We start from the raw sequence: 26,221 nt of genomic DNA, 5'->3' as shown, positions 1-26,221 counted from the left end.
CGGTGCCAGACTTGCAGATGAAGGCTTTACTTTGTTAGCCATGTGTTTACGAAACCCCAGCCTTCCCCAGATCTCTCGGCTGATAATCTCAAACATGGAGGATGCTTCTGATTCTGCACAAGGGGTTGCTCCATTAATTAATAATGTAACTCTCCCAGGCTCTCCGCCGTCTCTTCCTGTATCAGTGACAGGCTGTAAAAGTCATCGAGTAGCCAATAAAAAGGTAGAAGCGAGAAGTGAAAAGCTCCTCCCAGCAGCTCTTCCTCCTTCGGAGCCGAAAGTAGATCAGAAACTTCCCAGGAGCTCCGAGAGGCGGGGAAGTGGCGGTGGGACGCGATCCCCCGCGCGGAGCCAGGCCGTGGCAGCGGGAGCAGCGGCGGCCGGCGGCGCGGCGGGGCCGGCGAGAGGCGACCCCCCGGGTGGACAGGGACTCCCCGCGCTGCCTTTGTAGTTGAAAAGGTGGAGAAGTGGCAGCCGGCGTGCTCGCAGGTGAGGGGCTCCGTGCGGTCGCTCGGGAGCCGGCCGGCGCCGGCGGGGAGTGCAGGCGAGCGGGGGAACAAAGCGGAGCGGCGCCGGGGTCCGCCCGCAGCGAGCTCTCGCGGCGTCGGGCCGGCCGGCTGCGCGCCAAGCACGTTGCGAGCCCGAGGCGGCGGCGGCGGCGGCGGCGGGCTGGGAGCCGGCGCTGGGGGAGGGGGCCGCCGCCGTTCCCGCACCGCCCGCCCGCGGCGGGGCGTGCGGCCCCATTGTGAGCCGGCCGCCGGGCGTGCGGAGGTGGGGCGCGCCGGGAGGGCAGAGGCGGCGGCCCCGCGGACTCCAGACCCCAGGAGCGGCAGGAGCGACCTCGGCTCCGGCGGCGGCCGCGGGCGCGTCAGTCACACAAAAGGCGGCGGAGCTCCCCCCGGGCGCGCGGACCGGCCCACGCCGTCGCCGAGCGCTCCCCACCTTACCGGCTTTCCTTTCCCTCCAATTCTGATAGGGAAGCGGGGCCGACGCGGGCGGCCGAGGGCGCGGGTGAGCCCGCGGGCGGACGGGAGATGCCGCTGCTACACCGAAAGCCGTTTGTGAGACGGAAGCCGCCCGCGGACCTGCGGCCGGACGAGGAAGTTTTCTACTGTAAAGTCACCAACGAGATCTTCCGCCACTACGAGTAAGGGCCGGGCCGGGCGCGGGGGCGGCGAGGGGGTGCGGGGACCCCCTCCCCAGCGTCCTTTTGTCTCTCTCCTTTTCCTCGCCTGGGGCTTCTGGCGGGGCGACTTGGAAGTGACGGCTGGCTGCGGGCCCGCGTTTCTCCGTCCCCCCCCCCCCCAACCCCGACCCGGGGGCGGCACGGAGTCCCTGGGCTGCGCGGCCGGCCGTGGCGCGCGTGGGGAGAGCGGGCCGGGGCCGAAGGAGCTGGGGTCCTCGCTCGGCCGTGGGGACCGCGTCCAGCCACGGCTGCCGCGGGGCCGCGGAGCAGCGGAAACTCCCCGCCTCGCCCCTCCCCGCCTCGGCCACACGCGCACTCCGGGGCCAGTTCCGGGATCCCCGCCCGGCGGCCGAGGGGATCCCCGCTCGGGTCAGCGGCCCGGGGCCGTCGTCCCCCGGCCCGGAGAGGGAATCCCCGCCCCCGGGGGCAGGAAACGGCCGGGCTGGGCTGGCCTCCTCGGTGGGGAGTGGAGCCTGACGTCGGAGCTGCCCAGGGGAGGGGAGGGGAGGAGAGGAAGGGAGGGAGCGGAGCTGAGACTCGGGGAAGGAAGGGGCTCCCCGGCGGGCGGGGGGCGGGGGGGGGGGCCGGGACGCGAGAGCCTCCCGCGGCGGCTTCTCGTCCCGTGCGGCTAGGCCTCGCAGTGTGCGACGCGAGCTGAGTGCTCTGTCACCACCTCTTCTCGGTGACTAACTCCCGGCCCCGGAGAACTCCGCGTCTCCGCCTCCGGGAGACCTCGGTGAGGAAGAAGTCGGGCTCGGGCGGGGGTGCCGGCGGGGGAGGAGAAGGGGGAGAAAGTGGGGCACTGGGCGCCCTTAGTTATCACTTTCGCGTGGCCCCAAGGGCGGCGGTGGCTGTTGGGGGAGGGGGTTGAGACAAGTTCAACTCCAGCCTCCGCCAGTCTCCGCTTTTTATCCCGCTGCGCATGTGGGCTGCCTGACATGTGCCACTCGCTATTGTTTTGATAAGAATCCCGGAGCTGCCGCGTGTGTAGTTTCGGCTACTAAATTTTCAGTGCCTCGCCTGGTGTGTCCCCAGAGATCCCCTTGTCCCGTGACACCGAACACTGGGGTGTTTTAGAGATGGGTGTTGAAACGGGATCTCCAAGTGAGAACCTGAATTGGTCGATCGGGGAAACAGTCTGATCCTTTTTCTTGTGCTTTATCGTCTCCGCTCGGAAGGAATCCCTTTGTGGCTTAGAAACCAAATGTTAGAGCAACGAAATAAATTGTGTGTAGGAGCCACTTTTTCGGAGTGGGGGCTTGCTCGAGGGAGGGCTTTAGGCAAAGTCTGCACCTGTCCGAGAAAGGAGCAGTGAGGTTAGAGAAGTCCGTTCCTTTGAGCTTTTAAAGTAAGGCTTCTTTTTCTTCAGCTCCGCAGGAGTTACACCTAAACTTGTTATATCTGGAAAAGTTTTCAGCAGACTGTGCTTTTAAGTAGGAGTGCACATCTTAACTCTGCTCCTGTACGGACTTGTTTTGTTACTCAAATAGAGTTCACTCTTGTAACTCCTTAAGTGAATTTGGATTAGGTAACTTGACAACGACGACGTCTTTTTTTTTTTTTTTAAGTTAAAATCCTTGGTAATACCAAAATTTTTTTAAAAAATAGCATTTAAGAATGCCAACGAAATAGAAAATGGGCTTAACTTTTCCACTTTGATACAAGCAATCTTATCTTTTTGAAAGGCTTTTCTTGCTTTAGAAGGAAACAGGATATGACTGTCCTTTTTGAATTAAATTTTTTGTATACTTTGGTTCTGGATGATTTATATAATTTCAGAGAAATCTGAAATATCTGAAATGCCAAAATAGAGGAAGAGATTTTTGGTATTCCAAACCTACTACCTTCCACTAATATTAAGGAACTGTAATTCCTTTGTAGTCTTACTAACAGATTTTTTACTCCTTTGTAGTCTTACTAACAGATTTTTTATTTTAATAGCTTAATAAGTTTTTTGGGTTTTGTTGTTTGTGCTGAAGTATTTGGGTTTTTGCAATTTACAAGCAGTTCAGGAAAGGCATTTGGTTTGGGAGCAAAGATATTTGATCATCTACCCTGAACAAAGCAGAGCTGCTAGTGTTGTGTTCTTAGGTATTAATTTTTGTCACTTTGAATTGGCAAAAATGGAAGAAGACTGACATTTGATTGTGTTAAATTTTGGGTTATTTTCTCTCTCTTAGATGATTACAGAGACATCTTTCCAAAATTGCATTCATGGTGTATGGTATATGGTGATCCTTAGTATTATGGTAATCTGACCCTTAGCACAAATCTGGAGAAGGAAACCTCTGTTTTCACTCATTCATTAAATCATCAGTTGGTTCATGTGAATTTGTTTGAAGATTACCCTTTAAGTGCATTATATGAATATTTGTCTTTTGTAATTGTGTGAAGACTACTCTGCTCACCTAATTGCTCAGGTTTTGATTTCTTGAATATAACCTTTTCTACCTTAATCTCAAAGAGATTTTCTACACCTCCCTACCTTGTTCCCTTTGCAACACAGTAGTGCAAAGTAACTTTTCCCTCTGTCTCTGGTTAGTAGAAGTTGCCTGTGACCTTTTAATTGTTAAATAGTTTTATGTCTTTATCGTGCTTGATATAATAGCCTAACACTTTCTCCCTTGTCCTAGGTATCGATGACCATCTCTCCTTTTTATCTAGTGTAAGATCAGCTATTATTGCAGGGTGATGCAGTACATTTGTTGCCTCAAATTTTCTCTTTCCTAGACCCCGAGTTTTTTGAGAAAGGGATTGTGACCAGGATGGATCCTTAGCGATTATACAGTACAAACTCCTTTTTCTGTTTGTTTGAACTACATGCTCTTCAACTAATTGCTAACTCTTGTTAGACCTGCTTTCCTTAAGTGAAGAAGACTCGTTAAAAGTAGCCCTTTAACTGTAGGCAAACGCATTAGCTAAAGTAAGTATAGAAGAATAAATTGGACCAATATTTTTATGTTACACACAAAAATAAACTCAAAATGAATTAAAGACTTGAACAGAAGTCCTGAGACCATAAAACTCTTAAATGGTAAGCTCCTTGATACAGTTCTTGGTGATGATTTTTTTAATCTGACACTAAAAACAGAAGCATGGAGAAAAATATAAACAAGTGGGGCTGTGTGAAACTAAAAAGCTTCTGCAAACAAGGGAAAACATCAAAATAAAAAGGTGAGCTACTGACTTGGGAGAAAATATTTGCAAATTATACATCCAATAGGGGCTAATATTCAAGTTATAAAGAACTCATACAACTCAACAGCAAAAAAAAAAAAAAAAAAAAAAAAACAAACCTGACTAAAACATGAGCAGAAGATCTGAATAGATGTCTTTCTAAGGGATCCATATAGATGGCTCACAGGTACTTGAGAAGACGCTATACAACCTTAATCATCAGGGAAATGCAAATCAGGACTCCCGTGAGATCCCGCCTCACACTTGTTGGAATGGCTTTTATCAAAAAGACTAGCGCATGACAGTTGCTGCCTAAGATATGGAGAAAAGTGAACTCTTCTGCACTGTGGGTAGAAATGTAAATTGGTGCAGCCACTCTGGAAGACAGTATGGAAGTGCCTCAAAAACTTAAAAAAGATAGAACTACGAATTGATCCCTTAACTCTTCCTGGGTGTTTATCCGAATTTTAAAAACCACTAATTTGAAAATATATATGCACCCCCATGTTCATTGCAGCATTCATACAATAACCAAGATATGGAAACACCCTAAGTCTTCATCAGTGGATGAATGGATAAAGAAATTGTGGTATATATACAAAAGCATATTACTCAGCCATAAAAAAAATGAAATCTTGTCATTTGGGACAACCTGGATTGACCTTGAGGTCCTTAATGCTAAATGAAGTAAGTCAGACAGAAAGGAAGAATACCAATGATCTCTCTCATATGTGGAATCTAGGGGGAAAAAAAAAAGTTAAGAAAAATACTAAGTTCACAACCCTTCAACTTTATAGTCAGTGATATTGTAAGAACAATGTTATGGAACAGATGGTAGCTACACTTGTAGTGAATGTAGCATAATGTTTAAGCTTGTCAAATCACTAAGTTGTACGCCTGAAACTAATTTAATGTTGTGTGTCCAACTGTACTTTAAAAAAGATTTTATTCCCCCTCCACCTCCAAAACCACACACACACACACAGACACACACACACAACTAAGCTCATGGGCAAAGAGAACAGAATAAAGCATGTACTTTAATCTTTTAGATAAGATAAAAATTTATTCTGTAATTTGGTTAGCTGACAGTTTTGTTTTTATTTATGTTTTTAGTACTGTGGATTGTTAAAAAATGGAGCAGTCAGGTCTGAATACTAGGAATTCTAGAGTTGCGGGATGAGGAAGGTGATTTGTTATATTACCAAATGACTTAATTTCCTAAATAAAATAACTTATTTCTTTAGCCATTTAGATCCTTGGAATTGGAATGTTTTTACCATCTCTGAGTGAGTTATGCTTTTCATACAAAATGTAGGGACCTCTTCATTACTTATACGCCAGCTTATGTTTCAACCTGGCTTTCTAGTGAAAGGTGTTTAACCTGATTTTCATGGTTCATCAGCTCCTTATTTGTTAATTCAGTCCTTTCAATAGCCCTCTTTTACAGATAAGGAAACTGGATTTGGGTTAAAGAGAGTAAGTCTGAGATCAGTGTCAAAAGCCACCTGTCTAGCAGTTGGTGACACCAGACGTTTCACTCACATACCTAAGACTCTGGAGGTTATGTTCTTATTTACTACCCAACATGGTACCTATTATGGAGAATTTTCCCTAGTATTTGTTGAAGATTGCAGAAGTGTGCACCAAGAACATAGGGCTCTGCTTTGAATTTAAGCTTGCTACCTAGATCTTTGGGTAGGCACTACTCTGTTGTCTGCCCAGAGATTTGGCTTCTTTACTATATCCCCAGTGATTAAGCTCGAGATGTTAAATATACGAACTAGAATGCCATCAGTTTACAGTGGGGAAAAATGTCTTTCACATAGACTAGTTCTCATACTGATAATTAGGTATGTTTGAAGTCTAATTATTATCTGAAGGCCTTTTGGTGAGCATGGAATTTTTAAGGAAAATTGGATAATCTTCATAGCTAGTGTCTGCAAATTAGGTTTTCAGCTCCTCTGTAGGAATAAGTCTGCTACATGGTCCTGATACTTGGGTCTATGGGCCTTTTTTTCTTAGGTGGTATAGCAGAGATTCCTAAATGCCTTTACTTTACTTTTTATCCACTTAGGAGGCTACCATGTTTTGGGTTAATACATTCTTTCTTCAGACAGAACAGGTCTTACCAGTTGCTGTATAACGAACCATCCGAAAATTTAGTGACTCAAAATAATCATCTGTTTTATTTGCTCACTCTTCTGCAGAATGCCAGTGTGGTTTCTCCTGGCCCGTGTGCTCACTCATTTAGCTATGGTCAGCTGGAGGTGAGGGTGAGGCTGTGATAGAGTAAGAGGTAGCCTCAGTAACACATCAGGGAACTCAGCCGGGATGGCTTTTCTTTCTTTATGTGTTTGTGTTTATTTTTTTTCTACCTTTATTGAAGTGTAACTTACCAATAGATTTGTAAAATATTTAAAGTGTACAATGTGGCATATTAATACCAAGATGCGTTTTCTTACCGTGTGGTCTTTCATCCTCAAAAGACTAACATGGGCTGCTTTAGGCGCTGGTCTCAGGGTTCCAGGAGGGTGAGAGCAGAAGTTTCTCAATGTCATTTCTGTATAATGTTGGTCAAAGCCAGTCTCAGGGCTAGCCCACATTAAAGAGGTGGTAAAATAAACTCTCTCTCTTGTGAGAAACAAGTATCAGTCATATTTCTAAGGAGCCTGCCTACCTTCAACTCTCCTTGGAGACAGTCTACCACTGAGCAGCTGGTAAGATTTTATGCTTGGGTCATCCTGATTGGATTTTGGGAGTTTATCAGTAATCTCTCTGCAGTTAATCCCTCCTGCTACCCTTCTACCTGATGCCAAACGTTTTCTTCAAAGATGCTCAAGTCCTTCATGAGTTCTTCTGACATTGTTCTGCTCTTACACTGGTTATTTATGTATTTTTCTAGGCTCTCTTTGCAGATATGGTACCTGAACAGTTGGAATTGATAACTATTTATTGAGTACACATACAGTATGCTGGGTATACATTATTATTATCTTATTTAATTTTCATATTAACTATTTATGGAAGATATCCCCATTTTATAGAGGGGAACCAGGTCTGATAAGGTTGTGTAATTTACCCAAAGCTTACCACATTCTACAAGTTGTAAGCTGAAATTCAGACACTTTTCCTCTCCTTCACAGTCATGTGTGTACTTTTATGTGTACACATAAAAATAAATGTGGGCTGCCAGTGGAGAGTATGTTTATTACCCTTGCCACTATGCTTTGCAGAGTCTGGAGATACTGAGATAATTTGTCCCTCTAGTGAGAATAGAATGTCACAACACAATGGCATAAATCACGTGTGCTATGGAGCCTGTGTAATGGGACCATAGAAAATGGAGCTGATAACTGCTGGGGAATTGAGGAAGCCCTTGCATAAGGAGAGAACATCTGAGTTGGGTCCTGAAAAGATGGAGCTATCAAGACACAGAATGGAGAAAAAGGGCATTCTAAGCAGAAAATATGCTAAAAAATACTTTTTAAGCTGAGGAAACTTTAGAAAGTCATGGAAGTGTGAATTTGCAGTCTCACTTAAAATTTGCCTTTTTTCACATTCATTATTGTTAAGCTAGGACTTTTGTTAAGCTACTATAATGTTTTACTTTTGTTGATTTCTACTTAGGGTTTTAGTCTTTAGATTTAAAAAAACTTTATTGCTATCCTCCATCTCAGTGTCATCTGCAGATTTTAGGAGCCTGCCTTATATGTCATTATAAGTTTGAGGCAGCACTAAGTAAAGTACAAAGTAGTATGTCATTAAATGTTTTTTAAAACTAAACATTATATTTTTAATTAATCTGACTTTCCTTCTGGCCATTTATGAATAAATGTAATTATCATCTAGCTGATTTTTCTCTAAATAACATAAGGCATGTTAAGTCTGCCATGCCCAAGATCTCCTAATCTCCTGCTTTGTAATACTCTGAGTGGTGGAAATTATTAGAACACTCTATGCTGTTTTATAGCAACTACTACTTTTCTAAGTTTATAAAATACTTTTCCATCTCTTGGTATCATATGCTGCTTAAGGTCAGAAATTATGTTAGTTTTTAACCTGTGGCTGCATTTCTCAGTTATACTAAATATGTTACGGACAGAGGAGTTTGTTTATATCCTTTAGATCTTTTCTGCAGTATTGTGCTGAGTCCTTCTTTTTTTTTTTTTTTTAAATATTTTATTTACTTATTTGACAGAGAGAGATCACAGGTAGATAGAGAGGCAGGCAGAGAGAGAGAGAGGGAAGCAGGCTCCCTGCTGAGCAGAGAGCCCGATGCGGGACTCAATCCCAGGACCCTGAGATCATGACCTGAGCCGAAGGCAGCGGCCCAACCCACTGAGCCACCCAGGCGCCCCTGTGCTGAGTCCTTCTTATCTTAAGTTTAATTTATAAAGTTTGGCCCTTAAGGAAAATATGCATTTATCTTTTCTAAATTATATTTAGCTTCTGGTTTTTATGTCACTTCATTCTTTTTGTTTATCTGTTTTGGTTTTGGTTTGGTTTTTTTAGTTCCAAGTTTTTATTGAAATTCCAGATAGTTAACATGAATATTAGTTTCAAGTGTAGAGTTTAGTGATTTATCACTTAGGTACAACACCCAGTGCTCAGCCCAAGTGCCCTCCTTAATACCCATCACCCATATAACCCAGCCCCCTCCCCAACTCCCTTCCAGCAACCTCTCAGTTTGTTCTCTATAGTTAAGAGTTAGTTTTATGGTTTGCTTGTCTTTTTTTTTTTTTAAGATTTTATTTATTTATTTATTTGACAGAGAGAAATCACAAGTAGACAGAGAGGCAGGCAGAGAGAGAGAGGGAAGCAGGCTCACTGCTGAGCAGAGAGCCCGATGCGGGACTCGATCCCAGGACCCTGAGATCATGACCTGAGCCAAAGGCAGCGGCTCAACCCACTGAGCCACCCAGGCGCTCCTGCTTGTCTTTTTTTAACCCCTATGTTCATTTGTTTTGTTTCTTAAATTCCACATATGAGTGAAGTCATGGTATTTGTCTTTTGCTGATTTATTTTGCCTACCATAGTATTCTCTAGTTCCATCCACATTGTTGCAAATGGCAAGATTTCATTCCTTTTTATGACTAATATTCCATTGTGTGTGTGTGTGTGTGTGTGTGTGTGTGTGTGTGTAAATAAAACATCATCTTTAGCCATTCATCAGTTCCATGATTTGGCTATTACTGATAAGACTGCTATAAACATCAGTCATGTATCCCTTCAAATCAGTATTTTTTGTACCCTTTGGGTAAATACCTAGTATTACAATTGCTGGATCATAGGGTAGCTTTTAAGGAACCTCCATACTGTTCTCCAGAGTGGCTGCACCAGTTTGCCTTCCCACTAACAATGCAAGAGGGTTCCACTTTCTTACGTACTTGCTAACATCTGTTGTTTTCCTGTGTTGTGAATTTTAGCCATTCTATATGTTACATCATTCTTAATCTTATTCCAAGAGGTTTTTAAGTTTTCCAAATAACCCTGTAAGTTAACAGTATGTTGCCCTTTGTCCCTTAGTTTGTTCACCAGAGTGTTGGTTGACTTTATATTAATTAAAGGTGTCTTCTTGCTGGCAGTCGAGCTGATAACTAAGAAACAATTTTTTCCTTAAGAAATAATGATAAAGAGCAGAAGTCCTCAAACTTTTTCTTAAAGGGCCAGATAAAATAAAAATTTTAGGCTTTGTAGGCAATGGTGTCTACTGTGCCTGCTCAACTCCACAGGACATAGTGAGAAAGCAATTACAGGCAATACCTAAAGGAATGGGTACGGTTATGTTCCAATAAAACTACAAAAACAGGTGGAAGGCTAGATTTGGCCTCCAGGCCAGTAGTATACTCATCTCTGGTGAAGAAGATGGTTGAAGGAATGTAGTAATAAATCGGACACATAATCTATATTAGCCTAAACATATTCATACAAAACAATATTTTGTTTTTTAAGAATTTTGTTCACAGTGGCAAAATGTGCTTCTTGTAAAAGTTTCATGATCTTAAATTCTTATAATATAGAAATTGAGGAGGCACTGTTATCTACCCCCCTAGAGTTATTATTAGAAGAATTCTATATATTTGAATGTGTATGGCAAATGGATGAAGAGCAGAATTACAGAAGTGTGAGAAAGTGAAGGTATAAAATGTTAGAAGCACCATGCTGGTAGGAGGTAATGAATCAGGAGAATTGGGCTTTTTTTTTTTTTTTTTTGCTTGCTTGCTTGCTTTAAAAAGGCCATGGTGATAGTCTCGGTGTCTGCCTCCTCCTGAGGGTAGATCTTTGTACACAGTGGGGCTATAATATAACAGTTTTGCGGAGTAGATACACACAAGGGAAACACAATACAAACACTTTGCAAGAGGAAGTGGGAACCTGGGTGTAAAAGGAGAGCTGTATGTACAGCAATGGTTACTGACTATCCTATTTTTCTGCCTAGTAACACATGTTTAATGGAGGTTTGTGGCACTTGTGCCATTGCTCTTTGGTATTTTGAACAATGTCAACACATCTAAGTAGTGTTTATTGCAACTCAGTATAAAATCTGTCTCCCTGACATGGCGTGAAGTACTCTAAGTGACCAAATACCAAATAACTTTGGTTAGAGCTATCAGGAGCCATTACTTGGCCCGGGGGTTTTAAAGAAATTGAAATATGACTAATCAGAATTAAGATGGGCAATAAAAGTAAGATACATACTGGAATTTGAATACTTAGTACCCCCCCCCAAAAACAATTTAAAATATTTACATATTGAAACACTTAAAATCGATCACATATTGAAATAAAGCATTTGGGAATGTACTGGGTTAAATCAAATGTGTAGAAGTAATTAATATATAAAGTTAGTGTTTCTCTTTAAAAATTTTTTTAATGCGGCCACTAGAAAATTTAAAATTATATGTGTGGCTAGCATTCTCTGTTTGCTAGCACTGGTTTAGAGACTAGTTAATGTTAGATACCTAAATTTGAAATATATTTTTCTTAAACAGTATTATAGTTTAAACTATCAGAAGTATACCTCACATACATCATGTGCTGATTATGTATTGGCTTGTTAAGCTAAGTCTTCCAGATATGTTTGTTCCAATAATAAAAAATTTAAAACTTTTGTAACACTTTCTAAGTGAACTGCAGTTTTAGGTGGTAAAACTTAAGACTTCTTTCAAGATCATCCATTTATTTATTTTATTCTGCACCATTGATAACCACTTATTGGGTATATCTGTTGTTCTTCTTTGACATACATAAATTTTCTTGTTTATGAGAACCATATTGCATTCATCTTTTCTCTCTCTGGCATTCCTTTCTTCAACCCTACTTTTCCTTTATAACCTAACCGCTTCCTCCAAAAAACTGTTCTAATATTTCTTGACCATTTTTGCCTGTCCTCCGTCCCTTCCTCTCACCTCCCAAGGATATCTACTTATCTTATAGGTATCTTTTAATCACTTTGTAGTTTTAATTTTAATGATACACATCCATTATCACCTGTACTAAAAGGTACATACTTCAAAAGGATCTTCATTGTACTGAATTAGATTCATGTAACTTGGTGAATGCATCTACCTCTTTAGATCTCATGTATATATATATATTAGGATATGATAAGTTTCTCTTTTTTTCCATAAATTTCATTTTTGTTGTTGTTCTTTCTACAGACAAATATACAAATGAAGCTATGTTAAAGTACATCAAAGTATAGAGGAAGGAAAGGTATTTACCGATACCTTACCACTTAGAGGCAACCATTATTACCTTTTTTGCGTATGTCTAATATTTTCTAAAATTTGTTGATTGTAATAACAATACACGTACATGCTCATTATACAAATTCAAGCAACATAGACATACTTAGAATAACAAATTTTCCTTTTCCTTCCTTCGCAGTTCTTCCCTTTCTCCATAGGGAATATCTGTCCATAGTATTTGTATAAGTACACGTTTTTTTTGTTCTAGTTAGTGAATATGGGATTGTATATTCAGTGATTTGAGTTTTTTTCTACCTAGTGTGCCTTAGAAATCTTTCCATATTATGGATCTCTTGCATTTTAAAAGTGACTGGATAGAATTTTGAAAAGAAATAAATGTTCATATTAAGAAATTCCAACAGTGCAGAAAAAGCACTCAGTAGAATGGTCCCCCGGCCCATCCCTACTCTGTAGCTATTGGCCTTGGTTTTTGTATAACATTCTAGAAATCTTTTCATGCTTCTTGAGCTGTCTTTCTTTTTCTGCCTTCCTTTTTCTTTCTTTCAAGTGGGACCATATTATATGTATTGTTTTGGTAAGCTTTTACTTCAAAAGATACAGGAGGAAATCAAACTGGAAAGTTGTTTTTTTTTTCCCCCACTGTGAACATGTTATTTAAGAACTCTCTTCATACTGTTTTAATGACTATGATTTTTCATTATATGAAGTACTGTAATTTACTTAAATTTTCTCATCATTATATGTTTAGATTCGCCAGTTTTTCTCTATTATGTTAGAGCTTTTTGAAGTTCATAGTTAAGTGCTTAAATTGTCCCTAGTGTTTTGGCTGCTTTGGAACAAAAAGCTTTAAAATTAGAAGAAAAAAGAAAGGTTGAGTTTATTTTCAGTTTCACTCCTAATTTCAAAAGTGATGGAAATCAAAGTCCAATTTTAGCTGAATGTACCTTTAAATTGCAAAATATAAATGTCTAGTTTAAATATACTTTTTGTTAGCTTTGTATTAATATGCAAGTTGACCAATTAGTAAGCCCTTCCTTATTCTGTGATTCTATGTAAAATTTTGCAGTGAAGGCACAATCCTTTATCAGCTTTTAATGTAAAATTTGTGAAATGACAGGTAATGAATGGATTTTTGTTTTTGTTTTTTAATCAGTGACTTTTTTGAACGAACCATTCTGTGCAACAGCCTTGTGTGGAGTTGTGCTGTGACGGGTAGACCTGGACTGACCTATCAGGAAGCGCTTGAGTCAGAAAAAAAAGCAAGACAGAATCTTCAGAGTTTTCCAGAACCACTAATAATTCCAGTTTTATACTTGACCAACCTTACCCATCGTTCACGCTTACATGAAATTTGTGATGATATTTTTGCATATGTCAAGGATCGATATTTTGTTGAAGAAACTGTGGAAGTCATTAGGAACAATGGTGCAAGGTAAAGTACTTCTAATTTTTTCTTTTGTTACACATACATTCACATTACTCACAATTCAAAGTACACAAAAAGGTGAACTGAGGAAGGCTTCCCTTCTCTACTTCCTTGCTCTCTTACCCTCCCCACAGATAGCCCTAATAATGTTAGTATATTTTTCCAAAGCTTTTGTCTATACAGACCACCAGAAACATGTATACACATAGGTATTTGTGTATATATGTGAACTTGCACACACACAATCTTCTGTCCCTTTTAATGCTTGATACCCTTTTCTTTTAAAATATCTTGAATATTTTAAATCTTGAATATATAAAATATCTTGAAAATATCTTGTCCATTGCTTTATGAACCACCTTTCTTCTCTTTTTTGTTTATTGTATAGTAAGTTCCATTGTATGGAAGTTGCATCTTTATTTCCAAGTTAAGAAAAAAAAAAAAACCCTTAAAGATACCGATTTTGTCGTTATTATGCTACTTGATAGTTTAAATATGCATGTATTTCTTACTGGGTTTTAGTAGTTCCTCTGATAATACGAGGACTGGGTTTTATATACTCCACTGAGTTCTCTTTTACCCCGCTCTTCAAGAAAAAATGAATTTTTCATATGCAAAAATTTTAAATGACATTATCTATGGCATTGAGTTAAAAATTATTATTGCTTTCCTGAAGTCTTAAGCATTTGTGATTGGCTAATACTTACCATAATATTTTTTTATTTGCATTAAAACTTTTTATAGCCTCTTGGAATCATGTAATATGTAGTGTCATGTGTCTCACTTCTTTCACTTACTGTAATGTTTCAAAGTTTATCCATATTGTACCATGTATCGAGATTTTATTTTTTTTTAATTGATAAATTCTACTTTATGGATCTGTCAACATTCTGTGACAGACATTTAGGTTGTTCCCACTTTTTGGCTATTATAAATAATGCTGTAACAGGCAATCATGTACAAGTTTTTGTGTGAACATATGTTTTTAGTTCTGTTGGGTATATACCTAGAGGTAGAATTGCTAAGTCATATGGTAACATCATGTTTAGCGTTTGAAGAACCTCCAGACTTCTAGAGCAACTGCATCATTTTACATTCCTGCTGCGGTGCAAGAGAGTTGCAGTTCCTCTGCATCCTCACCAAGTGCTGACTATGGACAATTTGCTGTCCATTTTTTTTTTGCTTTGCCATCCTCGTGGCTATGGAATGGTATCTTGTGGTCATTCCCATTTGCATTTCCCTAATGACTGTGTCAAGCATCCTTTCATGTGCTTATTGATCATTAAATGTCTTCTTTGGAGAAATGTTTGTTCTGGTCCTTTGCCCATTTTTAAATTGGGTTATTTATCTTTTTTATCACTGAGTTGTAAGAGTCCTTTGTGTTTTTTGGGTACAATCCCTTATATGATTTGCAGCTGTTTACTTCCATTCCATGAGTTGTCCTTTCACTTTCTTGATGGTACCATTTGCAGTACCATCTCCCTTTGCTTTTCATTTTTGTTTCTACTTACTAATAGCATATACCTTTTGTTTCGATCTCTGGTAGTACTTACCTTACCAGTGGTCCTAAAAGACCGCTTTATCACCAGAATTAGTTTTATTGGAAAGAGCATGCTAAATTACAGAGAAATGGGGTAGATGCCATTCTTGGGGTGAATTAGTCAGTATAGGTACTCTGAATCTTCTCACCTCAGTACTTTTTTCTCACTGTCTCATTTACCTTTAGGTATTCCTCCCCTCTTTCTTGTTGTATTTATAAGTATAGATTAGGTGCTTGCCTCCTTACCAAGACTTTCTGTTTTGAAATATGCGATCAGCTAACAGATTGTTCTAGAAGATCCTTTGTCATTGCTATGGCAGAATAGGAAAGATAACACCTGACTACTTGAGGAAACAGTTCAGCTCTTTATCCTCCCCATCCTGATTACCACCCAGCTTGCCTGTCAGTTGTGCAGACATTTGTTCTCTGCTACTTCCTTAGAACCTACTGGAGAAGTGAGAGAATCAGTGGTCTATATAAAGAGCACTAAACTAGGATTATATTGCATTACGTTACGTTACATTACATTATATCTGTAGATACAACCTCATTGTTTCCATGTACAGATGAGGAAACAGATCCAGAGAATTTTGGTAATGTTTGTCATCTATTACTGATCTCCTGCTATTTACTTGTACTGTTCTAGACACTGGAGATAGAGCAGTGAACAAAAGGAAGTCATGGAGCTTCCATTTGAGTCTTATAAGTAGTAAGTGGTAGGATTTAAACTCAGGTAGAGCTGACTTACAAAATCATTTCTTACACTGTATCATTGTCTCCTTAGTTTCAGATTCTGCCATTTATTTGCTCTGAGCAAGTAAATTCAAATTCTTTAAGCTTTAGTCTTTTTTCGTCTGTTAAATGGACCCCTGCCTTACAGATTTGACACACAGGATGAAATGAGACAATGAAGGTGAATTTTTTTAAGCTGTTTTCTATAATATTGCATTTGATACACGTGCTTTGTTAGTATCTGGATGTGTGTAGTGAGGCCATGCAGTTTGACAGATTGCTTTTGTTTTTTGAGAGATATCAATAGCAAAATGACTACAATAACTGCTTGGGCCACTGTAACTAAGAATCAAATTTCTCTATTGTAGCTGTGAAAGGAGACCCACAGTTAACAATTTCACTGTCTAAGAAAGACATAGTTTGTTTTTGAAGATGGTCATCCCACTTTTGTACGTGGTCTAAAAAATGCTACATTAACATTGTTAATGTTGTTTTTTTTAAAGATTTTATTTACATTAAATTATTAAATTAAATTATTAAATTATCTACATTAACATTGTTAATGTTGTTGTTTTTTTTAAAGATTTTATTTAATTATTTGACAGAACAAGAGAGCTCAAGTAGGAGAGAGAGGTAGCCCAGTGTGGGGCTCGATCCCAGGACTCTGGGATCATGACCTGAGCCAAGGGCAGATCCCTAACCATCTGAGCCACCCAGGCGCCCCACTGCACAAACAATTTTAAGGCATATAAGTTTCGGTAACTTTATCTTCTTTATAACATCATTGTTTAGTGAAAGGTTGGGAGTATGGTGAACTAGAACTCAGTGCTCACAAAGTGCAGATGGGTTTATCACGTGATAATCATGTTTATCATGTGATAAACCCATCTGCACTCCCTGCCCAGCCCACCCTCAACCCAGGCCTGGAACTGGAGAATAAAATCAGGAAAAAGAAGGTGGGAATCACACAACAAATACATATTTGGGATTGTTGAGTTCTCTTTCAGTTGAAGGATGGGCTAGAATTTGAGAGAATCTGAAAAACTGAATCAGAATATAATTGTGTATTTGGTAATTTTTTTAAATTAAAATGGGCTTTGGGCAGCTTGTTTTCAGACATTTTACAGGCACAGTCAAGATATTCTTGGAGTTCAGAGGAGATTTGAAGCAACAGATATGAAGAGGTACCTCTAAAAAAGTAGGTATACTGACAGCAAGAAGTGGCACCTGATAGGAAAGAAAGAGATGGAATCACCATTAACTACTGTTGATGGTTAAGTATACTGGCTTGGGTTAGTATATAATTTGGTAGCATTAGAGGACATTGCAGAATTGAAAGTATTGTAGCATTTATTGAACCTTTCCTGTATTCTAGGCACTGTGCTACATGCTTTCATTTTAATTCTCATGATATTGATTGGGAACCCAGAATTTTCCAAAAGTTGTATGCTCCTTGGTATTACTCAAAAGTTGAAAACTTAATGTCCACACAAAGACCTGCAGATGAATGTGTATAGCAGCTTTATTACTAACTTCCAAAATTTGGAAGCAACCAAAATGACCTTTACTAGGTGAATGGATGAATAAGCTGGTACATCCGGGCAATGGAAACATTATTCAGTTTTAAAAAGAAATGAGCTGTCAAGCCATGAAAAAACATAAGGAACCTTAAATGAATATTACTGTGTGATAGAAGCCAATCTGAAAAAGGTACATATGTGTGGTTCCAACTATAAAAGGCAGAACTATGGAGACAGTAAAGAGATCCGTGGTTGCCAGTAGTTGAGGTAGAGTTGGGGAGATGTGAGTAGGTGGAGCACAGGAGGTGTTTTGGGCAGTGAAAATACTGTGTATCCTATAGTGGTGGATACATGTCATTATACATTTGTCCAAACCCATAGTGGAACACACCAGGAGTGAACTGTCACATAAGCTATAGACTTGGAGTAATGATGATGTCTCAGTGTTGACTCATGAATTGTAACAAATCACCTCTGGTGGGGGGCTATTGATGAGAGGCTGTGAATGTGGGGCAGCAAGAGGTATACAGGAAGTCTCTAGATCTTCCTCTCAGTTTTGCTATGAATCTTAAAACTGTTCTAAAAAACTAAAGTCTTTGGATTAACAATAAAATTATGTGCTGTTTATTAAGACTAAAGTTCATAATTTTTTAAATTATGTTTTTTTCCTATAAAGTTTCATCTATATCAAAGAAAATTATGAAAATTGAAGGCCTAGGGTGTATTTCCCAAATGCTCATTTCAGAGATAATCATTGTCAAAAAATTAGTACATTAAAAAAATATAAAATATTGTTCTTTTTTCTATACTATGCTAGATTTAAAAGAAATATCAAGCAGCCTTTTCACTTAATAATGTTTGGGTATCTTCTTATATCAAAATACACAGATGGGCATTTCTAATTGGTTTTGCATAAATTGATTAAAATATTTGTTCCTAAAAAGCTTGCTTTTTCTGAGGCTGAAGAAAGTTACTTCTTTTACTAGTCTTTTGTGAATTTTCCCTTTGAAAATAAAAAGCTGCATTTTTTTCCAATAATCTCTGACCTGGGTACCTGTGTGGCTCAGTTAGTTAAGCATCTGCCTTCAGCTCGGGGTCCTGTAGAGCTCCAGGTCTGGCTCCCTCCTCAGTGGGGATTCTGCTTCTCCCCATCCTTCTGCAACCCCCATTGTGTTTTCTCTCTCTCTCTCTCAAATAAATAAATAATCTTTTTTTAAAAAAATAATCTCTGACCCTTGACTGACAGACCTTTTTTCCCACTGCAGTTTAAATCAGTGAAATAGGGGCACCTGGGTTGCTCAGTCATTAAGTGTCTGCCTTCAGCTCGGGGCGTGATCCTAGGGTCCTGGGATGGAGCCCTACATCAGGCTCCCTGCTCAGCAGGAGGCCTGCTTCTCCCTCTCCTACTCCCCCTGCTGGGTTCCCTCTCTGTCTCTCTCTGTGTCAAATAAATAAAATCTTAAAGAAATAAAAAAATAAAAATAAATTGGTGAAATAGCAGAATTGGATTTGTACCAAAGAGTTTCAGTTATGGCCAGATTTTCCCAAATATTATCCCCATACTACTTACATTTAAAATTTACAAATTGTTACCTAATTAAGAAGCATAAGAGATAACAGTTCAATATTATTTTTAGAATTGTTCTGTAAAATAAAGATTACAGAATTCTTTGAATATTGGTTTTGGCATTAAATAGTAACCAATGAACTAGAGATTTTGGTTATTCAGCTGTTAAAGTATATTCCCTGTAGCTTTCATGTTTCATTAGTGGAGCTTTTAAGCACTTTACTGTAATGAGGTAAAAGAAAATTAGTATCAAAACCTATAATATAGAAAGTAGGCACTTAGTATATATTAGAAGTGGAAATAAGAAAATGAACTTCTAAGTTTTGGGGTTCTTTTTTTATATTGCTGGCCTAAATGGTATTAGTGAATCTTAATTAAACTGCTTTAATATTGAAGACAAAGAGAAATGCTAAGTATGTTGAGAAGATAGGATGAACATAAAAGATTTAACTGAGGACCAAATCTAGTTTTTTTTTTTTATTTAAACATACATGCTTGAATGTTAGTGACTTGATCCAGGTGGGATTAATCAAAGAGAAGTTTTGGGAAAGGGTTGACTAGAAATTTGAAGGCAGAGAGAGAAAAATATAAATTTGTAGAAAAAGATTAAAGGAGAAAGTCTTATTTAGGTGTAAAGATGGTATAGAACTTATAGCAATGTGCATTAATCAAATTTGAATTATTAGAACTCTTTTTTTCCTAAGGTTTATTTGAGAGAGAGAGCAAACGTATGCACACAAAGTGGGGGAGGGGGAAGGGAAAGAGAATCTCAAGCAGACTCTGCACTGAGTGGGGAGCTAGACTCTGGGCTCAATCCCAGGATCCAAGATCAAGAATTGGACACCTAACTCACAGAACCACCCTGGCTCCCCATGTATTGCAAATCTTTTTCAGAAAGATGGCTTTCTGTAACTCAGCTTACACTACTGAACTTTTTTTTAAAGTAGGCTCCACCCCTAACATGGGGCTGGAACTGAACCCCGAGATTGAGTTTCATGCTCTACTGACTGAATCAGCCAGGTGCCCCACTACTGATCTTTTAAGATAAAGATTTCTGGTTCTCAGCCAAAGAGAGTCCTTAGCAACATCCCCAAACTGTTTTTAGTGAGCCTAGTATGTTGATATAATTTTTAATACCCAAAAAAAAAAGGGCTGTTTGGGACAACTGTTCTTTGGAATTTTTTTTTTTTTAAGATTTTTTTTTATTTGGCAGAGATCACAAGTAGGCAGAGAGGCAGGCAGAGAGAGAGAGAGGAGGAAGCAGGCTCCCTGCCAAGCAGAGAGCCTGATGCAGGACTCCATCCCAGGACCCTGAGATCATGACCTGAGCCGAAGGCAAAGCCTTCACCTGCTGAACCACCCAGGCGCCCCTGTTCTTTGGAATTCTAAGTTAAAGTGGAAACCGCCTTCTTTAGATGTATGTTGTGTTTCTTGTATGTACCAAAGACCCGACTTACAAGCTGGATTCCTAGATTGTCATTGCAAGTGCAACAGTTAAAATTTAGAATCCTTATTTACTCGCATAAGTAAATTAGGAGGACATCCTGGGAAACCTTTTTTTTTTTATTTTATTTTATTTTTTTTAAGATTTTATTTATTTATTTGGCAGAGAGAGATCATAAGTAGACAGAAAGGCAGGCAGAGAGAGTGAGAGGGAAGCAGGCTCCCTGCTGAGAAGAGAGCCCGATGTGGGACTCGATCCCAGGACCCTGAGATCATGACCTGAGCCGAAGGCAGCGGCTTAAACCACTGAGCCACCCAGGCGCCCCAAGGGAAACCTTTTTATACTCTAAAAATCCCTAAATAATCACAAAAATAAATGAAAACGATTTTTTAAAAGATATTATTTATTTGTCAGGGTGAGCAAGAACAAGCAGGAGGAGCCAGGCAGAGGGAGAAGCAGGCTCCTCGCTGAGCAGGGAGCCTGATGGACTGGATCCCAGGATCCTGGGATCATGATCTGAGCTGAAGGCAGATGCTTATCAACTGAGCCACCTAGATGTCGCTGAAAATGATTTTTAAAAAAGATTTTATTTATTTGAGAAAGAGTGAGTGGGGGCAGGGAGAAGAGGGAGAAAGAGAAGCAGACTCCCCCCGCCCCCCCCCCCCACCGAGCAGGAAGCCAGAATGGAGCTCATCCCAGGACCCTGAGATCTTGACCTGAGCTGAAAGCAGTCACTTAACTGACTGAGCCACCCAGGCACCCCTGAAAAAGATTTTTTTTTTTCCTAAACAAGTTTAATTTAAATCATCTATAAAGCTTATGCTGTATTTCTGTATGGGCTCAACAAAATAGTTCACCTTAAAATAGTTCAGTAAAATTTAGACTGATCATACAAACTTAACTCATTTTCTTCAGTATTCTAAGGGGCTTCAAATTGCATTAGCCATTAGGAACGTCTGCCTAATGCCTTTCAAAAGTCTTTGAGTGTTAAAAGTTGCGGGTGTGGGTAGTCTCTGTGGCAACTTCTCTATTGATCCTTTGCACTAACACCAAGTACAGTCAGGTGCATCTCTACCAATACTTACAGTCCTTATGATGGGGGTGAGAAAAAATGATCAAAATGGGGAGTTGGCAAATAAATTGAGGTTCACCTCTTTTCTAACATAAAAGGAAATCAAATGTTTGCTTGCTTCAATTTGTATTTCCTTGAACTTGCTAGTAGCAGGATGGTGAAGTAGAACAGTAGTTCTGAAGTTCTTAGTTCCCTGTGGCAGGAGAATATTAGAGGTAATAATATCACAAGAGGGGAGACTATGTGTAGCTACTCCTGTCCTGAGATCGCTGTTAGAAATAAAAGGGAAGTTCATTTCTACATGGTTACATGTTCAGGTCTGAGAAATTTGAGCCTCTTCTGAATAAAATCTCTCTTTCATCTTTTCCTACCTACTTCATGCTCTGTTTCATGTGGCCAATATAAGATCAGTTTTTGATGAATGACTTATCTTGTAGATGCTTTGAATTTTTCTGAGAACAAGATAAAATTGTAGTTTTTTAATTTTCTATGCTGTTTTAGAGACCAATAATATGGTATGTAAGTGGCATTCATTTGACCTATGGTTCTGAATTACTGTTTTTAAAATGGGGTTATCTGTCTATCTTAGACAAAGTCAGAGACCATCCAAACATAAAAGTTAAAGGAGAAATAGGAGAAATGACATAAGTTAAAATAATTTTCGATGAAAGGAAAAGGAATGGTAAAAATACAAATAGAGGGGTGTCTGGATGATTCAGTTAAGTGTCCTGACCCCTCATCTCAGGGATGTGAGTTCAGGCTCCACATTTGTCTCCACAGTGGGTATAGAGCCTACTTTAAAAAAAAAAAAAAAAAAAGTACAAATAGAATCTACTCATCACTAAAGGCCAGGCAGAATCCTTTGATTAAATTAAAAACGTATGCCAAGAGAATAATTCTGGATAGAGTTTGGTACACTTTTTTTTAAAATAAAGGGCCACGGGGCGCCTGGGTGGCTCAGTGGGTTAAAGCCTCTGCCTTCGGCTCAGACCATGATCCCAGGGTCCTGGGATCGAGCCCCACATGGGGCTTTCTGCTCTGCAGGGAGCCTGCTTCCTCCTCTATCTCTGCCTGCCTCTCTGCCTAGTTGTGATTTCTCTCTGTCAAATAAATAAAATATTAAAAAATAAAATAAATAAAATAAATGGCCAGATAGTAACTATTACAGACTGTGTAATTCATGTGGATTCAGTCACAGCCACCGAACTCTGCTGTTAGAATGCAAAAGCAGCCATAGTGTATGAATGAGCATGGCTGTTTTCTAGTAGTTCCTTCTTCATAAATACTGTAATTTGAATATCCTATTATTTTCACATATCACAGAGTAGTCTTCTGATTTTTATTTGAAGCCACTTAAATATGTATAAATTGTTCTTAGCTTGCAGATCGTACATTAAAAAAAACAGGAGGTAATTTAGATCTGGCCTATAGGCCATAGTGTGCTGATACCTGGAAGGAGGGAAGAGTTCCTGCTTTAAAGGTTTATCGAATAAAATCCGCAGAGGTCCCCTTTATGTTTAGAACCTCAGAGTTTGGCTTGCCGAAGTGATTTGGGAGGGTGGAAAAAGCCTGTGGAGCCAACTGACTATTGTTTCTGGGAATCTTCTTTCATAATCTATAAAGCTGAAATAATATCTATATTCATATGGTGGTTGTATGAGCTTCTGCTGCATCACCAACCACCCCCAAAATTTAGTGGCCTAAATCAGTAAAGGTTGGCTGGAATGTTCCTATGGTCTGGGTTGTCCTGTCTGGGACTGGATTACCTAGGTCCTCTACTTTAGAATAGCCTTCCTCACATGTCTGGGGCCTCAGACTAGGGTGGCTACTTTGACGTGGCCTCTCATCCTACAGGAAGCTAATCCAAACTTGTTCCCAAGGCAGTAGCAGGGTTCCTAGCAGCAAGAGAGGGCAAGCTCCACTGTGCAAGCACATTGCAAGCCTCAGCATGCTTTGTGTTTACTAGTATTCCATTGACCAGAGCAAGTCACATGAACAAATCCAGAGTTGCCGTGGGAGGGAATCAAAGAGATGTGAGTCAATGGGGGCCATACCTTCAATTATCTGCCACAGTAGTTACCATTTGTTAGTAGGCCAGCAGAGTACCAGGCACATGAAGCACTCAGTCAGTGTCAGATCCTTCCTATACTTGTCAGAGATGAATGGAGAGTCTGCCAGCTGTGATGACTCGTCTTTTTTTAAGTCAGTTCCTAATTTTCTTACGTCCTAGTCACTGTTCTTCAGAGTTCGCCACATATCATTTTAGGGAGATGATGCCAATACCTGTAAACTTTTGAGAGCTTACTATATGCCACACACTGTTCTAAGCTCTTTATATGATCTTATTTAATTCCCACAACACCTTCTGTAATAAGAGCTCATTTGCTCATTTTACAGTTGAGAAGCTCATACACCTAGTTAATTAATTAAAATTTGATCAAAGTCACAAGTGAGATTTCTAAGCACAAGGCATTGTCAGAATCACTGCTTCTGTTTGGGAAGAATACACTCAGAAATATATATATTAAAGGATAGCACTTAAGCAGGATTAAAAAATTATAGTTGAATATACTCATTGAACACCCACTATTTACTCTTCCCTTTACATAAGCATTTTATAATTTGTCTAAGTGTGAAGAAAGATAGGATTATACATATGTGGTTAGATTATCTTTTGATCATTTTTCTAAGGAAGAGTGATACAGGTCATAAGGTTGAGTGTCCGAAAGTCAGCATCATCTTTTGATCATTGATTCATTTTTTTTTTAAGATTTTATTTATTTATTTGACAGAGATCACAAGTAGTCAGAGAGGCAGGCAGAGAGAAGGAAGCAGGCTCCATGCTGAGCAGAGAACCTGATGTGAGGCTCGATCCCAGGATCCTGGGATCATGACCCGAGCCGAAGGCAGAGGCTTTAACCCACTGAGCCACTCAAAGGGGAAAAAAACTCAATATTTAAACAGGTTCCCTTTTCCTTTAAATTCTTATCATTTTTCCTATCAGAGGGTACCTTAATTTTTCTTTTTTAAGGTTTTTCTTTTAATTTATTTGAGACAGACTGAGAGCACAAGTGGGGAGATGGGGCAGAGGGAGAAGGAGAAGCAGACTCTCTACTGACCAGGGAGCCTGATTGGGAGCTCAGTCCCAGGACCCCGAGATCAACCTGAGCCATAGGCAGATGCTCAACCAACTGAGCCACCCAGGCGCCCCGCAGAGTACCTTAATTATTTTACTTCTGTATTCTGACCTGTTTAAGCTTTCTTCTCTTCAGATATTTTGCCCACAGATTGAAGAGTGCTATTTACTAGCAACAAAAGGTGACTGGAGGGATGCCTGTGTGGCTCAATTGGTTAAGCTGCTGCCTTTGGCTCAGGTCATCATCCCAGGGTCCTGGGATCGAGTCCTGCATCAGGCTCCTTACTCAGTGGGGAGTCTGCTTCTCCCTATGTCTGCCTCACCCTCTGCTTGTGCTCTCTCTCTCTCTCTGACAAATAAATAAATTTAAATCCCTTAAAAAAAAAAAAAAGGTGACTGCAGCATGGGGAAGAATATAAATTTTATTTATTGATTTTCTATCTTGGCAGAGTTGCCAGAATGAACGATGCAATTAGTTATGTCTTTTTTCTTGGAGGTAGTAGGGAATATTACCTATTCTAGGTCCTCTACTTTGTGTATGAAACAAAGCCAGGTTTTATATGGTTCATTCAGTAAGCATTGTGTGCTAGGTTATTACTCTTGTAGGTTTCGAAAACAGGGTAGTGATTAAGGCAAAAACTAGGGACTTATGTTCAAGTGCAAGAGAGAGATACACACAAATCAACATGATAATTCAGATTCTCATCAGTGTTGTAAAGAAAATAAAACTTGGGATGCCTGGGTGGCTCAGTCATTAAGCATCTGCCTTCGACTCAGGTCATGTTCCCAGGGTACTGGGATCAAGTCCCACATTAGGCTCCCTGCTCTCTGCTTCTCCCTCTCCCACTCCCCCTGCCTGTGTTCCCTCTCTCTCTCACTGTCTCTCTCTGTCAAATAAAAAAAATCTTAAAAAAAAAAAAAAAAGAAAAGAAAACTTGATGGAATAGAATCTTGAGTTATATTTTTTTTGTGTTAGCCAATTAAATCCAATAATTTCTCCATAAACCACTGTTGGATGCTACAGGGTAGTCCAGTATGAGTAAAGAATTAGTACTTATTGTTCTCAAGCAGAACATAGGTAATAGGGCTAAAGTTTGCAGGACAAAGATAAGTGAAATAAGTATAAATGACAAAGGATTGAATAAGAAATGCCCTAGGGGCATAGAGAGGAGGGAGAATTGGAGGAAAGTAGTTAAAGGGTAGAAACTTCTAGTTACAAGATAAATAAGTACTAGGGATATAATGTACAACATGATTGTAGCTAATACTGCTGTATGAAATACAGGAAAGCTGTTAAGTGAATATATAAATCCTAAGAGTTCTCAAGGAGAAGTTTTTTTTGTTCTTTTTGTTGTATTTGTATGAGGTGATGGATATTAGCTGAATCTATTATAATCACTCACAGTATACGTACATCAAATCATGCTGTATGCTTTAAACTTCTACAGTGACTTATGTCAGTAATTCCTCAGCAAAAGTTGGGCTAAAAGAGACATAGTTGAGTTTTATTTTGTTAGGGAATATATCACTAACATTCAAATAGAATGAATGAAATAGGGGTGCCTAGGTGGCTCAGTCGTTAAACATCTGCCTTCAGCTCAGGTCATGATCCCAGGGTCCTGGGATCGAGCCCTGCATCAGGCTTCCTGCTCACCAGAAAACCTGCTTCTCCCTCTCCCACTCCCCCCGCTTGTATTCCCTCTCTT

The 26,221-nt window shown here is 39.9% G+C and overlaps 1 protein-coding gene across 2 annotated transcripts in view; it reads left to right on the top strand.

The window, feature by feature from the left end:
• Positions 1–282: 282 nt before the first annotated feature.
• BAZ1A (bromodomain adjacent to zinc finger domain 1A) overlaps positions 283–26,221 on the top strand; it is a 97,625-nt gene continuing 71,686 nt past the window's right edge. Inside the window, exons 1-3 of one of the 2 annotated variants that reach the window (XM_046008212.1) lie at positions 283–489; positions 977–1,147; positions 13,232–13,510. In XM_046008212.1, the coding sequence (XP_045864168.1) occupies positions 1,035–1,147; positions 13,232–13,510 (392 nt within the window). In that variant the 5' untranslated portion in view covers positions 283–489; positions 977–1,034. Of the gene's footprint in view, positions 490–976; positions 1,148–13,231; positions 13,511–26,221 lie in introns of those variants that run through there. The other variant, XM_046008211.1, reaches the window with a different exon arrangement.

The sequence above is a fragment of the Meles meles genome, chromosome 6, assembly GCF_922984935.1.
Source record: "Meles meles chromosome 6, mMelMel3.1 paternal haplotype, whole genome shotgun sequence".
Taxonomy (NCBI): Eukaryota; Metazoa; Chordata; class Mammalia; order Carnivora; family Mustelidae; genus Meles; species Meles meles.
The sequence above is the reverse complement of the archived record's forward strand: the minus strand, read 5'-3'. Positions and strand labels throughout refer to the sequence as shown.